At 44.6% G+C, this 17,339-nt stretch overlaps 2 protein-coding genes and 1 pseudogene across 2 annotated transcripts; 1 reads left to right on the top strand and 2 right to left on the bottom strand.

The window, feature by feature from the left end:
- Positions 1-3,666: 3,666 nt before the first annotated feature.
- LOC136355124 (PR5-like receptor kinase) lies at positions 3,667-4,958 on the bottom strand. Its single transcript, XM_066307350.1, has one exon. It carries the CDS (start codon positions 4,956-4,958, stop codon positions 3,843-3,845), a length of 1,116 nt encoding a protein of 371 aa, XP_066163447.1. The 3' UTR covers positions 3,667-3,842.
- LOC4327950 (LEAF RUST 10 DISEASE-RESISTANCE LOCUS RECEPTOR-LIKE PROTEIN KINASE-like 2.7) lies at positions 4,931-8,390 on the bottom strand. The gene is given in 3 exon segments (XM_026020157.2): positions 4,931-5,347; positions 7,449-8,198; positions 8,201-8,390. Coding segments are annotated over 3 exon segments (954 nt in total). The 5' UTR covers positions 8,316-8,390; the 3' UTR covers positions 4,931-5,258.
- Positions 8,391-9,026: 636 nt separating this feature from the next.
- Positions 9,027-16,722, top strand: LOC136355475 (RING-H2 finger protein ATL39-like; annotated as a pseudogene).
- Positions 16,723-17,339: the final 617 nt, after the last annotated feature.

Genomic DNA, 17,339 nt, shown 5'->3' with positions numbered 1-17,339 from the left:
TCGGATTCCTGCTATATTCAGTTAAGGAAATTAATCTATTAAAGGAAGCTTATCCAGAAATGACCGAGTTTAAGGAGGATGCAGCATGGCAAGTTATCTATTAATTAGGAATAGTTTGTTAGTTTCCTTTTATCTTTAGGAAAGTGTGTTTAGTGTCCGACAAGGACTTGTATCAACCCATGGGTATAAATATGTACACCCGGGGTCTATGTAATCTTCTTCACGATCAATACAATTCGGCGCATTGCCACCTTTTACCTTTTCTACTTTATTTTATTGTCCGGCGGGACTTGGCACCTGACGCGGGGCTGCATCGGTGTTCGATCTCCGGCTAAGGGGTAAGTCCAATGTTCTGCCGGTCCATGCAATTGTATCGTCTACATCGGCGTCGTTCAAGGCTGCATCAGTACATTCAACTTCTTGGATTGCTCTGGTTTGGATGATATATTTGTCTACCTATTTATCATATGTCTCTGTTAATCTAGTCTTAGCATATCAATTTAGCTCTATCGACTGCTTCTCGTTTTAGGGTTTCTGCTGGTATCGGCTAAATCGCGTTGCTAGATTAGATTAGCTTAGGCATCTACCACCCTGAAAACTCAGTCAACGGCTTGATTGTCTAGATATTATGTTTCTTTTCATACTTAGTGCTGCATCAATTAAGTTTGATCTACTAAGTCGTGCTTAGAACCATAATCTCTAGCCTGCTTCTTGATTGCCAATAGTGTTTCATCGGGGTTTCAGCTGATGAGTTATCTGGACGTTGCATCGGCTTACAAGGATTGCATACGTATTGGATTTAGCCGATCGCAACATAGATTTTACTGTTTATCTAATCCTGTGGATTTAACGACATCGGACCTCCAGCCGATGTATGCTTTAACCTTCGGATCAGTGTTTATTCTATCATATTATTGTTAGCCGATTGGTTTCTACTGGATTATATTGCTATATTGCATCATCATCAGCCGATTGCCTTTATATCATTATCTACATTGGACATATAGCCGATTGCTTAAACCCTATCGCTATCGGCTGGTATCGACATCGGCTATTATCGGCTATCGGCTGGAACTACTCCATCGGCTTGCCAGCCGATCGGCTGTTTGATCTGTTGTTTGTATGTCTTATCAGTTGCAGGATCAAACTGACTGGCACGCCCGCATCTCAATAATCTTTGGACCTGCACAGGAGTTAAGCAGATCTCCCAGGCCGGTGTGTTCGATTTTTTGTCAACAATAGCAGATATTAGGCACAACCTCACAGTCGAGCTTGTCAAGGAATTCTTTGAGGTTGTCTACCAGGTATGGAACAACGACATCGTCCTCGCAGAAGGTGTCAATGATACCATAACTTGGTGATGAATACAGTCCGAGGTCAACCTACATAGCACAGTTTAATGGAAGGATAACCTTAGCTGCAACAAAACTAATTTGGAAGTAATAGACACCTTCCAAATGCAAAAACTTTGCATGTCTCTTGTTGCATAACAGGATTTGGACAACGGACCGGCTACCTATCAGACAATGACCAAATAACTATTTTTGTCAACTATGCTACAAGAACCTAGAAACCGCTCAACACTTCTCAAAGATTGCACTTTTGTGCATCAAATCTAGGAGAGTGTTTTGAGTAGACTGAACTGCAGCGAAATAAACCATTCACACGATGAAAATAAATTATTGCTGGAATGGTGGATCAGAGGAACATCTCGAGAAGGGAAAAATAAAGCTAAAGCACTTAAATCAATCCACTTGCTGGTGACATGGAAAATATTGTGTGAATGAAATAAGTGTTTGGGAATAAAGAGAAAACCATGTCGCAACTATTGACCAAAATAAAGAATGAGATCAAGCTATGGAGCATGTGTGGAGAAAAAAAACATCTTGAGAATATCTGCTTAAGTTTCTATGTTAACGTGTTTTTGTTTCTGTTTTCTTCTTCCCCTTCTCCTTCCGTTTCCATCACCATTTTGGTGAACTTGTAAATACTTTCTCCCTTTCTTAATACAATATCAGCTTAGCTTAGCTTTGGTTTCGATAAAAAAAAGAGCGACTAGTATTCCAGAAAACATCAATTTTGCAGGTATGCAGAGACCCACGATGCTGGAAACACTGTTTATGCAATCCTGGCCGGCCAGCCAGCTGCTTTCCCGTCGCTCGGAGCACGAGCAAACCTACAGACATACTGCTCTAATGGGCCGATTGACTACTATTGTACAAATAGGCTATTGGATTGATAAAAAATAATTTAAAACAAGTAGTCGGCTGAGAAACTTATTCTTATTTGGTAGCGTGATGAAAATCAGGCGTTAAAACAAAAACCCTAAAAAACATAAAACAAGTTTTACTAGTAGGGAGGAGAAAAAAGTTCGAGAAGTTTCCGTTTTCGGATGTGTTTTCGAAATGGAAAGTGTCTGTCGGAACTTTTTTGAAAATTTCAAAAACGAAATGAATTTTAAATTTTCTTTCTATCGGAAACAAAAACGAATACAGTAAGGCTGCTATCTACCAAAAACTGGAAACTAATCAAAAACTTTCCGGAAACATAAACTTTCCATATACAGCTAATTAGCTTTAGCCTTCTCTAATCGATGTTTAGATTTCTAATGAGTATTGAGGTGGTTAGTTGAATGAAGGTATTTTTTTTAAGTATAATGCTTTAGATATGTTTTTCTTTTGCCTAATTACTATTTTTATGATATACTAATTATAGTTATAGATAAATATAGTTTTTTATTCTCCTAGTAAGTGCGGCGTACAACTAGTTATATTATTATTAAAATTGATAAGAACTAGAAATGTTGATTTTATTATTATAGAAAAAACAAGGAGCAATAAATCTCTTCGTTGATTTGAGAAATTCAGTTTGAGGGATTTTTATATTCCGATAAATATTTGATTTGTACTTGCCCTTTTCTCATTTTCGTATTCGGTAGTATTCGATTCTGTTTTCGTATCCAGGTAAATTTCGAGGGTGGGATGGAGTATCTGCTAGCGTTTTTCTTCTCGCAAATGCTATTTTCTCGATGGATGTCTGGATGGAGTATCTGCTGGGGATGGTCTTAGGTATGTAAGATGATCTGGTTTCAATAGTTCAGGTTACTCTATATTGGTATTGTGTTTTGAGGATAGAATTCAAACTCATGGGGGGACCTTAAGTGAACTTATTCCTTCCCAATCCTACAAGTCCAAGGCCCAGTAGAGATGAACAGAGAAGAAGTCCAACACCAGAATCCGACTGACACGTACGCATGTAACGCATCGCATCGCCCTTCGTCACGCCGCCGCATCCTCCTCCGCCTGCAGCTCACCGCGCTATACGCCTATACCAACCCATCTCCCTCGACCCTACGTATGCAGGCATGCAGCCAGCCGCGCTAGCCTTCTCTGCGCTCGCCGCACCCCAAGTCGCGGCGGTCGCCGGGCCTTGACTCCGGAACCGGTTCGGGCGACGGCGAACGGTGAACTTCTAAGATCTGAAGTCTGAACTACTACTCTGACTTCAGGTAAGCTCTGACTCTGAAATTGCGATGTCCAGTTTACAGTTCAAGTACCCATATAGTTCCGCATTGCAGCGCAGATGGGAATTTTAGTTGCGGTTTCTAATTTATACAGCGTTTTATTGAAATTGGAACTGTTTGAAACCATAGCCAACCGATGAATTTGTAACGTACAGTCAGTCTAGAGTATAACTGGGCAAAATAGGGTCGACATTGTAGTGAGTTTGGTTTCAAATTCCAAATCTCGTCTTACATTTTGTTACTGCTAAATAGTATTTGCAGTTGTACAACACTAGAAGAAGTGAGCAACAATGCTCATTCAATCAAAACTTGTGGATGCTTACCAGCTCAATAGCACTTTTGGTGGCAATTCTAGACCGCTCGTGCTACCTTCTAGCATTTCAACGACTCTAGTCATTGTTGGGCGGTTAGTTGGAACTACTTGTATGCACCACAGTGCAACCACTACCATCTTTCTTACAAGCTCTGTGGTCTCACCATCAATCTCAGAAGAATTGATGCAATATTCATCTAGATGTTCGTAAATCCATTGTGGGAAATAGTGGCTACTAGATTCACTATTGGCATCTATGTTCCTCTCCCTTGCCCCAACCATCTCAAGGATCATCATTCCATAGCTATAGACATCAGACTTGCTACTTATTGCTCCAAATTGCTTTGAATAGACCTCCGGGGCAATATAGCCTATTGTTCCTCTTGCACCGGCTATTGAGATGATACTCTCTTTGTTAGAACAAAGCTTAGCCATTCCAAAATCTGAGATCTTAGGGCAGAATTCTTGATCAAGTAGAATGTTGTGGGGTTTAATATCAAAATGCACGATACGGGTGTTGCACCCACGGTGAAGATACTCAAGCCCTCGGGCAATTCCAACTACTACATCAAATAACTTCTCCCAAGTTAATGAATGTTCGCCTTCAGAGTTATTGCGGAAAGCATATCTTTCAAGTGAACCATTTGGCATATACTCATAGATCAGAACCCTTTTGGATCCATGCAAACAAAATCCTAACAGAGTCACCACGTTGACGTGAGAAGTTCTACTAATACTAGCAACCTCATTGATGAATTCTTCGCCGTCACCCTTGGAGTCCTTTAACATCTTGACTGCTACCTGGCGGCCATCAGATAGGTTGCCTCTGTAAACAGCACCAAATCCACCATGACCTAGCTTTTCAGCAAAAGATTTTGTCATCCTTTTTACTTCTGTGTAAGTGTATCTCTTTGGATGTAAGGTTCCATTCCTTTGTAGGAAGGACTCAATCCTTGGTGTTCCCTTTGAAATCCTTCTGTACCTAGACTTCTTGAGACCGAACAAACACGCAAAGGAAAGTAGACATAGCAAAAGCACGCTTGAGGTGCCTGCTATTATATTTGCATGTAGAAAATTTGGGACAGAGAAAGGCATCAGAATGGAATATCTAGTCTTATCCATTACAGCATAGCCTGAATACTGATAAGGGTACAAAAGATTTGGCTAAATATTAGCAAACCAAAGCATGCAGAGTACAGTTCATAAAGACATACTCCCTTGATCCGTCCCATAAAAGACCAACTTTTGGGTTTGAATTTAGAAGTTGGTTTCTTTATGGGATGGAGGGTGTAGACCTATTGCTTCCTAAATGGTTAGTGCATAGAATTTATTTTGAAATCTCATGGTAGATTTAGAGCTTATTTAGTATAAGATTTTGCTGTCTTTCCACATTGTGGACGCAATCATTTTATAAACACATTGTCAGAGTAAATTTGTAGGGACGCAAATAAGAAGGATATAGAGATATAGAAGTCTCTTACAAAGATTCTTTCTCCTCTTTAAGTTTGACCCTGCAATATTAAAACAGAAATTCATGTGTAAGCAGATTAATATGCACTTACTGATAAACAATTGCATATTTGCATTTATTTCACTATACTTCTTTCCAGGATTTTGCTTACACTGTACTGACAAGACATATTTATATGAATAGTTTTTAGCCTACAGGATTGATAACATAACTTGTCATAACTTGTACTACATATAAATTGTTACTACTTGCCATAGTATGTCAAGGGCTTGGCTAGCCGGCTAGGCTTCTAAATGTCCTGGTCCAAATGCCCGGTAGAGGAACAGGAGTCCAGGGATGCTGATGCCCATACACACTAGAATACTAGATATGAAAGGTTGCTAAATTTGCATGTAGCGTTGATGCAGCCATTCAGATGCAGGATGTGATTTATATCCTGTATTAGTATGCATAAAACTCTTCTCATGAAAAATAAATCCCTTGCCTTAAAAAGGGGACGGTAGTCCACCTAAATCCTGGCCCAAAAAAGTTCAGGCGATTCCAAAAGGGAAAAACAAAACTAAGTGAATGGCTAACCGGCTAAGTCGCTGGGATCGCACCTGAGAGAGCGCACTCGTCCGTTTGGGCACAAGCAGCCGATGAATTCCCCGGCTTGGCTGTAACCGCACCGTCCTTGGGACTCTTCGCACTGGCTACAATTGGGGGGCCTCCTGCTTTCGTTCACTGACAACTGGAATCCCTGACGAAGTACCTGGGCGTATCCACTGTTATTCCATGCATTGCCATTTGAGTCCATCTCCATCAGTTGATATTTGAGCACAGGAACTTCGAAGGTTTCCTCACAAAGCTGCGACCAGTTCCCAGGGGGCACTAGCTCGTCCGGGAACACGAACGACGGTCTAGTGAGATTGATGAAGCTTCCGCAGGCGATCGGGTTGAAGTTTGCCGGTTTGGGGGCGAACGTCGTGAAGGAGCAGCGGAGAAAGAAGACGAGGTAATCGACCGATATGCCGGAGAAGAACAACCAAGAGATCTGTGGGATCGTCACGTTGTGATCCACTCTTGGGCAGCCGCTGCTGTCGTCGACGACCTCCAGATCGGCTAGGGACACGTTGGTGATGCTCCCGTAGTTGATGTAGTTAACCTTGTACTTCTCGGTGCCGTTGAGTTGCAGGATGGGCTTGCCGTCGTCACAATCGATCGCCAAGCCGGGGTATCCGCAGTATGAGTTGCTGGACCCGTTGATATCTTTCGTCTTCGTAGCAAAGTAGAACGGGTAGCTGATACTGACGTTCCCGCAGGTGGTTGGTTTCTGCAGGCACATGGAGGTGTCGTAGGTGTCGCCGGAAGCATCGCCATGGGAAGCGGCAACCAAGACGAGGAGGAGCGGCAGCAGCCGGAGACACAGCGAGAGAAGCATGGCTAGCTAGAGATCGAAGTCAGCATGAACAAACAGTTTGGTTTTGAACGATGACTTGATGCTTTGTGCCCCGCCCGCCCGTTTACTAGTAAGCAGAGAGCTGGTACAGTTGTTTGGCAGGTTTCGGGGAAGATGAATGAGGTACTACATGACATTACATGGCAAGATTAGTATTCGTAGACGGGGTTCTAGGCAGGGAAGTGGATCTTGATATCTCGAGGGAATATCCCTTCGTTGTTACGAGATGTATAAATTGAATTTTTACTTGCATGTTTATAGAGTGATACATCACATGTTAATACATCTTCTTAATTTTTTTTTCAATTTTTTCATAACTATTTAAGTGACATGCAAACAACGAGGGGATATCCCCTCAAGGGATTAAAATAGTTTTCCTTCTAGCCAAGGCACTACGGTCTTCCATTTTGCTCCGTCGAGACACGGTGCATATCGACGTCCACATAATGCTCAAGACGGATTTTACATTTCTTGTGTACGGATAATTTTCTTTTTGGATTACTACATCTGAACGGCAAAGATATTATCTAAAACAAATTAAAAATGTGAACGGCAAAGATATATAGATTTTAGGGGTCTACCAAGTATAAGCAAATGCGGAGGTGTCATGCACTTGGACGTTTGAATGAGATTTCAAATAAGTGACTAATAATTGGTTTGGTATTGTTACAAAGTTCTAAAAAAACAAATTTGCAGGACTTACTTAATGCAGACGAGTTGCTGGCACCGTTGTTTCTGCAATCCTTGGTGCTCACCTTCCCGTCGGAGCACAAGCAACCTAGGAACGCCCTGTTCTGGCTATAGGAGCAGTGCCCCTTTGATTGCTCGCACTTGTAGCATTGTTCATCTTTACTTGAGTTCCAGGCCAGATCGAACCCCATCTTAAGCACTTGACCATATCCACCACTTGGCAGCGCACTCTGGTTACTTGAATTAAGAACACTTCCATTTACCGGCACGACGATGACCTGGCTGCAGCACCTGGCCAATTCGGACTCTACTGGTGCCTCGAGCTCGCCGGAGGTGAACACGAACGAATCTCCACTGTCAGGCCAGTTGCTGAAGTCTTTGCAGTTGATTTGGTGCTTGTCTGCAAGACTAACCAGCCCTGGATCGATTGGTGGTGGAAGGTTGAGTTTGCAGCCGAAGAAGAAGGTGAGGTTGTCACGGGAGCCGGTGTATTGAAGCCACGGGTAGGCCTGGCCGAAGGTGACGTTGTGGCGCACTCGGGGGCAGCTGCCGCGGAGCGCATCAGTGTCTGCGAGCACGATGGTGCGACTGTCGTAGATGATCTCCAGGATAGTATAGTTCTCTCCGTTGAGTTGGATAAAAGGGGTCTGCTTACTCCCGTCCAAGCTGCAAGAGATCTTCAAATCGGTGTAGCCGCAAGAAAACTGAGTGTAATCATAGGTTTCGCCGGTTGCGTTGGAAAGATAGAAAGGATATGAGATGACTTGGAGCAAATGGAAGGGTCGTAAGTGGGTGGAAGAGACGGCGAGCCATGGGAAACGGAGGCATGGACGCCGATGAGGAGGAGGAAGAAGAGGAGCAAACGCGGTGGGAGAACCATGGCGAGACGACACAATACAGGCGTCCCCGTGTTTCTGTTCGCTTGCTCGATCCGCAGTAGTCCGGACGAGTTTGGTTTCTGCTGAAAAAGAATCCATCGAACACTTGTTAGTTGACTTGACCGGGCTTGAGCGATTCAGTACACGGTGGTAGTCCGTCTCTGTGTACGCGCAATTTAGGCTGTGTTCCCGACTCCGCTGTCTCGTTTTCACGTGCACACTTTTAATATTTTTAATTAATATTTAAAAAAATTGTAAAAAAATGCTTTAAAAGTTATATTAATTATTTTTTAAGTTAATTTTAGCTAATGCTTACTCCATCCGTCCCTAAATATAAGAGATTTTGGTTGGATGTGACACATTCTATTTTATGTCCAGATTCGTTGTAGTATAATGTGTCACATCCCTTATATTTAGAGATAGAGGATTAATCATGTGTTAATGAGATGTTCCGTTGGATTCCCAATTGGATAACCAACCGCGTTGACACGATGGGAAACTATGGGTGTGATTTAATTCTTTTCCAATCATAACCTTATATCAATTTTTGAAGAATGATAAAGAAATTTTCATTGCCAATTTTTCGTGGGAAGGTTGTTTAAATTACGGATTCCAAACCTTGGCTATATTTCTTGCAAAAAGAAGATAGAATAATTGTGATTTTGTTTGATTTAATACTACCACCAAACTTGCGTTTTGTGTTTGTGTGAGCCATGGGCAATTCAGTAAGTCGAATAATTTTGAGTAAATTGCGTCTGCAGTACATAAATTTGGTAGGTGGGTGCGATCTAGTGTAAAAACTGGAAAAATGAGTATACAGATGCAACAACTTGGCTAGTGTGTGCCATATCTTATCTTACTATAAAGTTATTCCCCACTAACTTCTTAAACTTAACATGCAAAGATGCCACATCATCATCCACTAACAAGATGCCACATCATCATCCACTAATTAACAAGATGCCACATCATCATCCACTAACAATCATCACATTTAAACATCATGCAAACATACTATATATTTATAGTTTTTATAATTTAAGAGCTTTTCAAATACAAACATATTAAATTATCATCCAACATAATTCACATAATGTTTCAATGTATATCTTTATTATGTTTTATGATATCCTATATACTTATATAATTCATCCTCACTTAGTTAGAGCTTAAATGATTAATCTATGGTACAAATTATCTTTCTCCTTTTTCCCTCTAATTAAGTCGTATCACATCAATTGTTTTTAGCCTTTAGATGATTAATCTACGGTCTAAACTATCTTCCTACTTTTCTTCTTCCATAAAATCATACCACCTTAATTTTTACATTTGAATCACTATTCTATATACTATTTAAATTTAAATTATCATAAACCACATTAATTTACTTAATCTGATATTATTTAGCTATCTTACACGTTATTTTTTTATTGTTATCATACTAAATTCTCGCAGCAATGCGCGGGGTTTCACCTAGTAAAAAAAATGCAGCCACCCATGCCATCTCAACGAGGATCTACATGTATCTTGCTTTTAATCTGTTAGTTATAAAAATAAAATAATCTATCGATTTGAAACCAAAAGATATATGATTATCAAAAGTAAGTACATGCAAATAACATAATTTCCGAGCGATTCGATTAATCAACATATTCATTATCTCGAGTTATGAACATGGCAGAACACGAAATTAAATCCATCAGTCAATGATCTAGCAATACCAGGATTAATCAAATGTATGCATCAATGTTTTTGACTAAAATGCACGTTATTGTCAAGTTTATATACCAGTCTACTCATTTTTTAAGTTCTTGCACTAAAACGCACACGCACGTACCTACCAAGTTTTTTTTACCGTAGATGTAATTTACTCAATAATTTGATAGTGTCAATTTGTTTTCTCCATACTAAATGAACCCTCTATCCCAAAATATAACAATTTCTAGCATTTCAAATTTATCTCAAAATATAATAATTTCTTCATTTACATTCTCTTTTCAACCAATAAAAAAATAAGTCCACGTGTCGAGCAACATCTCGTGTCGTAAGTTAAATGTACTCAACTACTCCCACCTTTCCTTTTGAAAAATAAGCCACCACGTATTGATTTTTTAAAAACAACTTTTCAATAGAAACTTTTTTAAAAAAACACACACCGTTTAACAGTTTGAAAAATATATGTGTGGAAAACGATGGAGTGAAGTTAGAAAGTGTTTCAAAGAACACATCCTAGCTAGCCCAAACGGGTACCCTGATGCACGATCGATCGCTAATCACTGCGTCACGCCGTTACAACCTGACAAAGCGACACTAAATCCATTTCACAAAAGCCCAACCCCGTAACTCATTTCTGAGGATCTTCCTTTAGGCCTTGTTTAGTTATCAAAACAGAAACTTTTCACCCATCACATCGAATGTTTAGACACATGTATGGAGTATTAAATGTGAAAAAAAAAACAATTACATAGTTTGCGTGTAAATTGCGAGATGAATCTTTTAAGCCTAATTGCGCCATGATTTGACAATGTGGTGCTACAATTGACGGATTAATTAGGCTTAATAAATTCATCTCGCAGTTTTCTGGCGGAATCTGTAATTTTTTTTTGTTATTAGACAACGTTTAATACTTCAAATGTGTCTGTATATTCGATGTGACAACGAAATCCAAAATTTTTCCCCAACTAAACGAGGCCTTAGTCCATGAGCACCTATATCAATGTTGGCCCAATCCAAAAACAATATGCATATATTTTGCACATATGACATCTTTGAGTATGGAAACTTTCTACGTATAAATTTGAAACAAATTCAACATCTTGTATAAATTTGAAAACAAAATAACATGTTAACCTAGGCAAAGAAAATACTTAAAACTTTAAATGCAAATAACTTTATACATATAAACTGTATACATAGGTAGTTTATATGTATAAATTTTATGTACATAAACTTTATCCCTATAAATTTTGTTGATATACATTTGAAATGAATAAAAATAATTTATTTAAAAAAACACAAAACATATATATGGGACGTGAGGACCATATGATGTGCCCGAGCACATGAAAGATTAGACTCATTTTACCATAACAGAAAAAATCACACTTCTCATGGACCAAAAATTAGCAACCCTGGTCCGATGGTGCATCATGCATAGGAATAAGTTCACCGGACGTCTCTCAACTTAAGAGTGATATTTTTTTAGGTCCCTTAACCACAAAACCAGAAATATATACCTCTAAACTCACACAAACCGTGTATAAATGGTCCCAAGGCAGTATATATGGGTGGTTTCGCTGATGTGGCATCCTAGTCAGCAAAAATTTTTTAAAAAAAAGTACATGGGACCCACATGTCAGCTGCACATATTTTTTCTTCTATTTTCTTATCCTTCTCTTCTCTTTTCTATCTTCTCTCTTCTCTTCTTCAGGCTGGCGGCGGGCGGAGCGGCGATAGGCACATGCGGATGCGAGCGGCGGGCGGATCGGACGTCAGGCGAGCTCGGCCTCCGGATGCTGCAGCACCATGATGTTGTTCGGTGCCTTGGCCGCGTCGTTCGCCCTAAGCTTCTTCCTCATCACCATCTTCATCTGCCCTCGAGCCCTCCGCATTGCCTGTCGCCGGCGTGATCGTCCACTGGTCATGGAGCAGGAGCAGCAGCAGCCGACGCTGCCCAGGTTCGGCCTAGACACCGCCACCATCACGCGCCTCCCATCGTTCATATATGTCACACCCCAATCTGGCACCGCCGTACAACGGCACCTGACAGGAGCGTGTCGTGGGAAAAACGGCGCGAACCGCTTCCTACGAAACCGTGATCTCAGTACCAGTCCCAGGACATAGCGCTGGTACCCACGGTGACAAATATGAATAATTGCAATCCTTAAAATAAATAGAGGACTTATTTACCTTAATTTAGGTTGCATCTCAGAACAGCCCGAGATTGCAACCGACGACGCGGACGAGGAAACACCAACAACAGCGGCAACAGCGGAACCAACGGACTAACACCCAACACCACAGGCGACGGCTGGGAACCAGGACGAAACCCTATTCTTCACTTCACTTCATCTTCTTTTTAAGGCGGAGGAACTATATATATATATTTATATAGAGCAAGGGTGAGTACTTTTGTACTCAGCAAGTCACGGGAATTTAGGTATTTGATGCAAGCTTGGAAGAGAGGCAAGGTTGTTTTTGCAAATCTTTTGTTTTGAAATCATTTTGAAATCACTAAGTGATTTATTTCTTTCTAAGTTTGGGCCGAAAAGAGACTTGCGTCTCGATTCGACTTTAAGAGATGTTTTTCAACAGCTCATTTGGTAATGTACCGACCTTCCGGGTCAGATCATTACTTCTCGGCTCCCAGAGCCATTCCACTTGATTAATCGGCTCCCAGAGCCTTTTTCATTTTCTCGGACTCCCAGAGTCCAGCTGCCCAGCAGCACAACAATCCGCTTCCACTCGGGAAGCCTAGTCTATGATGCCCGTAGATATCCCGAATCACACAGATTCGTTTCTTGACCACTCAGGTCATCCATCTGCCACATAGGCTGATTCTGGTAACGATTCCCACACCACAACAACTTTTCTCAAAGCACAGGCAAACAAATCTACGCTATAGAAAACACCTCACATCCACCCATGACCGCGGGTACGGCTGTTCGAACAGTTAGTTAACCTCTGCAGAGGGGGTACACTTTACCCACACGACATTACTAACCCGGATCACCCAGCCCGTGAGATCAGCCACGTCGGGAGACCTTAAGGCTTTCATGACAAGGCATTTTGAAAGCCGACACAGGTTCACCATATGCCAACGAGAGGGGTCCCAGACCAACACCAGATTAGGTCCCAGACCATACTGTGCCAGAAAGCCCGAGGGTTCTCCCCGACACCACCCCGTTGAATCCACATGTCTCTTGGCATCATGGCTCCCCGATTAGCTAATTACTCAGCCAGGGGCGTCCCATTGCACCCGTGTGGTCGCACTTGTTATATGCTCGGATGAATTTCCCACAAGAATCGGTCCTTATATGCGAATACGGGACAGTGCCACACAGGCACAACCCCCGCATCGCGAGTTTTCACAATCCATTTTATTTTCAAACACATCGACGCCACATGTCGGGTTTTCAAGGCTTCTCAAACCCATTTCCCAAGTTTTCGACAAACAACGGTGTATGTGGGATATTTGGTATACGCGCTCAGAGAGCACGGATACCAAGGTACCACAAAGGTGGAGCGACAAGGAAATCAGGGTAGTACAACCTACAGGAATTAGTGCGACTACTGGGTAGGTCCGTCGGTTTGGCACGCATACCGAGGCCAAGCAAGTTGAGTGTGTGATTCTAATAATGCAAGTTGCAAACAAAATAATAATGATTTTCCAATTATAGGAGCAATTGGTCAAAGGGTGACTTGCCTTGCTCAAGGTCTTCACGAAGCTTCACGAATCTTCGAGAAAACCCGCGATCGACGAAAATCCTGTAACCGCAACTATACGCAAACAATCAAAAACCTAAACAAAAGACCAAAAGAAAGATCCTATTTAGACTAAATAATAGTGCCATTAGATAGATCTCAATTTTATGGAATTATTGGAAGTGGAACGGAGTCAATCAGAGTTACGGATCGAGAGATATTAATTTTGGAAGTTTAATTGGAATTTCTGGGCAAAGGAAGATATTTGTGGAACAAGGGGAAATTGATTTATGAAATTTATAGAAATAATATTCTCAAGAATATTATTGGTAGTCACGGACGTGCGGGACCAAGGGAAATGATTCATGGAAATTTTGGAATAAGGAATTGATTTATGGAAAAGAAAATGGATGAGGGATGTATATTAGACTTTTTTGGGCGGCAAGGGCGCGGCCCGAGGATTGAAGGAGGCTCGGCCGAGCCATTTGGGCCGGCGCGGGCGCGGGAAAGGCGGCCCATTAGGGCGCGCGGAAGGGGGAGGGAGCGGTCCGGTGGACCGAGTGCACCTCGCGGGTTCTAGGTGGGGCCCGCTTGTCGGTGACACGGCCCACGGTGGGATGGGCGCACGCGAGGTGCGACGCAAGGGTTTCGGGTGCGCGTGGCTTAGGAGCGGTGCACCGGGTGGACGGATGGCGGCGGGCCCACGTGCAGCCGCACGGCTTGTCGTGGACCGCGCGCACGGGAGGGAAGACGGAGGGAGGGGACGGCTGACCGGCTTGGCCCGGTCAAAGCCGACGTGGCGCCAACGTGGCAGCCACGCGGGCCGGCGGGAGGAGGAAGAAGGGGAGGCCGAGATGGACGGCGGACGGCGGCCGTGTTCACCGGAGCAAGCGCAACGGATTTGGTCTTCGAGGAGCACACCGGAGTGACGAGGGCGTCGAGAAGGAGCGAGCCAACGGCTCGGATTCGCAGGAGGGAGTTCGACGGTGGTGGAATTCAACAGCGGCGGCCGGCGGCGAGAGAAAGGGGAAATCACCGAGGGGCGACGAGGACTCAATTAAAGGCGACTGGAGCATCTCCGGTGTTCAAGGAACTCATTTCCGGGGTCGGATGGGCCTGAGCGGCGCCGTGGAGGTCCGGCGACGAGAGGCGGCCTCCGGGGGTGGGCGGCAATGGCGGTGGGGCCATGCTGGGTGGCGGCGGTCCTTGGGGCGGCGTCTACGCGCGTTCGGCAAGGCTACCGAGCTACCACGCAAGCTAGAGGGGACGAGGGTGAGCAGGGAAGGGGAACAGGAGGGAGGCACTACCGAGCCGGGACGGCGCGGTGACGAGCAGCCAACGGCGCGGAAGCGAGCTCTCCGTCGTCGGGCCGGGGAAGGGGAAGAAGATGGGCGCCCAGAGTCCCGCGTCACGCGTCCACGCACGCACTGGCTCCCCCGGTGCTCGGCGATGGACGGCGATGGCGCGAGCAGGGCGGAGGCGACATTGGCGCGGTGGCGACGAGAGCGAAAACGAGAGAGATTGGGAGATGGGGCGGCTCGGGTTTTATAGAGGTGGGGGATGTCGGTTTTGGGAGGGAGGAAACCGACCTCGTGGGCGGTCAAGGAGGGGCGGTCAAGGAGGACCTGGCGGCAGGGCGTGGTCACGGGCGGCAGAGGGGGAATGGTGCCGGTCGGGGAAAAAGCAAAAGGGGAGGGAGGAAAGGGGGCTCTGCCCATGCCATTCAGGGAGAAAGGAGGAAGGAGAGAGGACTCTGCCTCCGGGAGTTGGACGCACGCGGCTTGGAACGGCCGAGCACGCGTCGCAGGGGGGTGCGGAGCCGAGCGGCGCAGGCGCGGCAGGGCAGCATGGGCTGCTGCGTGGCGCAGGCTGCCAGGGCTAACGCGGCGGCGACCGGGCAGTTGGCCACGCGTGGGCGAGCGCGCGCGCGACGCGGGGGGGGGGGGGGTGCTGCCGGATTTCGAACGGCGGCGGCGGGAAATCGGCAAAGCGGCGGTGCATAGCGCGGCGAGAGGAGAGAGAGAAAGGAAGCAGAGAGAGAGCGAGGAAAGAGAGAGGAAGAAGAGAGGCGATGCCTCTCTCTCTCTCGGCGTGTGCAGCGCACGTGCGGGGAGGAGGAGGAGCGGCCGAGAGGAGAGAATGGGCCGAGCAAGGGAGAAACGGCCCACAGCCAAGAGGGGCGCAATTTAGACTTTTTCCGTGAGAACTGATTTGGTGGGGGGTTTTCAATTGGAGAGAATTTAAGAAGGATTTTTGGAATTTAACCTTGATACTTTGACTTTAGGAACATAAGGTGAAGTCAAGGGAAGGATTCGAGGCGGGATTTGAATAATTCTGGATTCGTAGAAGTATTTGGCGAGGATTCAAAGGAAGGATTTGAATTTCACGAATTGATCTAGGAAGTTGAATCGGAATTGACATTTTAGAGGTAGAGGATTTTGATGGCGATGGGAGGGGACAATGATGGATTTAAACTGAGATCCACGGCATGACTTAGACTCGCACACAAAGAACGAAATTTTCGCAATTAGGATTTTGCTGAGTTAGTTTTTAACGCCTCACGAAAAGCGGAGCGTTACAATATACGTGCGAGCCCATGACAACGGCTAGATCTCAGACACGGCGGCGTCGTTCAAGTGTGTGGTCTGCCTTCGCGCCGTCGACGAGGGGGAGAAGGTGAGGCAGATCTCGGCTTGCGGGCACGTGTTCCACCAGGAGTGCATCAACATGTGGCTCTCGTCCCACACCTCGTGCCCGGTCTGCCGCGGGAAGGCCGCACCAGCCGACGAGCTTGCTGACGCCATAGTCGCGCGCATTTCGGTGACGCCCGACGTCATCGTGCCAGCCTCCTCGCTCGCCGTCCGCTCCGCCTGCCGCCCATCGCCGCTTCGCTGTCGTGCTCGCCCACCGCTGCTCTGCCGCCGTGCTCCACCCGCCGCCCGCATCTGCGCGTGCCCATCGTCTCTCCTCCCGCCGCTGGCATGAAGATGAGAAGAGAGAAGAGAGAAAAGAGAAGAAAAAAAATATGTGAAGCTGACATGTGGCCCCCATGTACTTTTTTTAATTTTTTTGCTGACTAGGATGCCACGTCAGCGAAACCACCGATATATACTGCCTTAGGACCTTTTATGCATGGTTTGTATGAGTTTAGATGTATACATTTCTGGTTTTGTGGTTAAAGGACTAAAAAAAAATCTCGTTAAGTTGAGGGACCTCGGGTGAACTTATTCCTCATGCATATGGAGGAATGGCAACTGTGAGCCCTCCAAGTTTTAGCAAAAAAAAAAGAAAAAAAAAAGAGAAAAGGACCGATGCACTAAACCGAACCAAAAGAGAAAAATTGGAACCCTGATCGCGTTAGGCTTTTCGAGCCCAAACCCAATCTCTCCTATTATAAAAATTAAAGATGTTTTTGCCGATGGATTAGTAAGACGTCGTGTCCGAATCTGCCTCGCACACAATCACTACCAGTTTAAATATTTATGTATCTCCGATCCGTATCTGATTTTCTTTTTTTCATCATGTGGTCAGTCTAAGTTGGGGTGTACCTACGCATCCGTCTGGACCACCTGAGCCAAAGCCTACCTAGCTAAGCAGGCCTG

The sequence above is a fragment of the Oryza sativa genome, chromosome 1 (assembly GCF_034140825.1).
Source record: "Oryza sativa Japonica Group chromosome 1, ASM3414082v1".
Lineage (NCBI taxonomy): Eukaryota > Viridiplantae > Streptophyta > Magnoliopsida > Poales > Poaceae > Oryza > Oryza sativa.
Note: the sequence above shows the minus strand (reverse complement) of the source record. Positions and strands in the feature narration are given on the sequence as shown.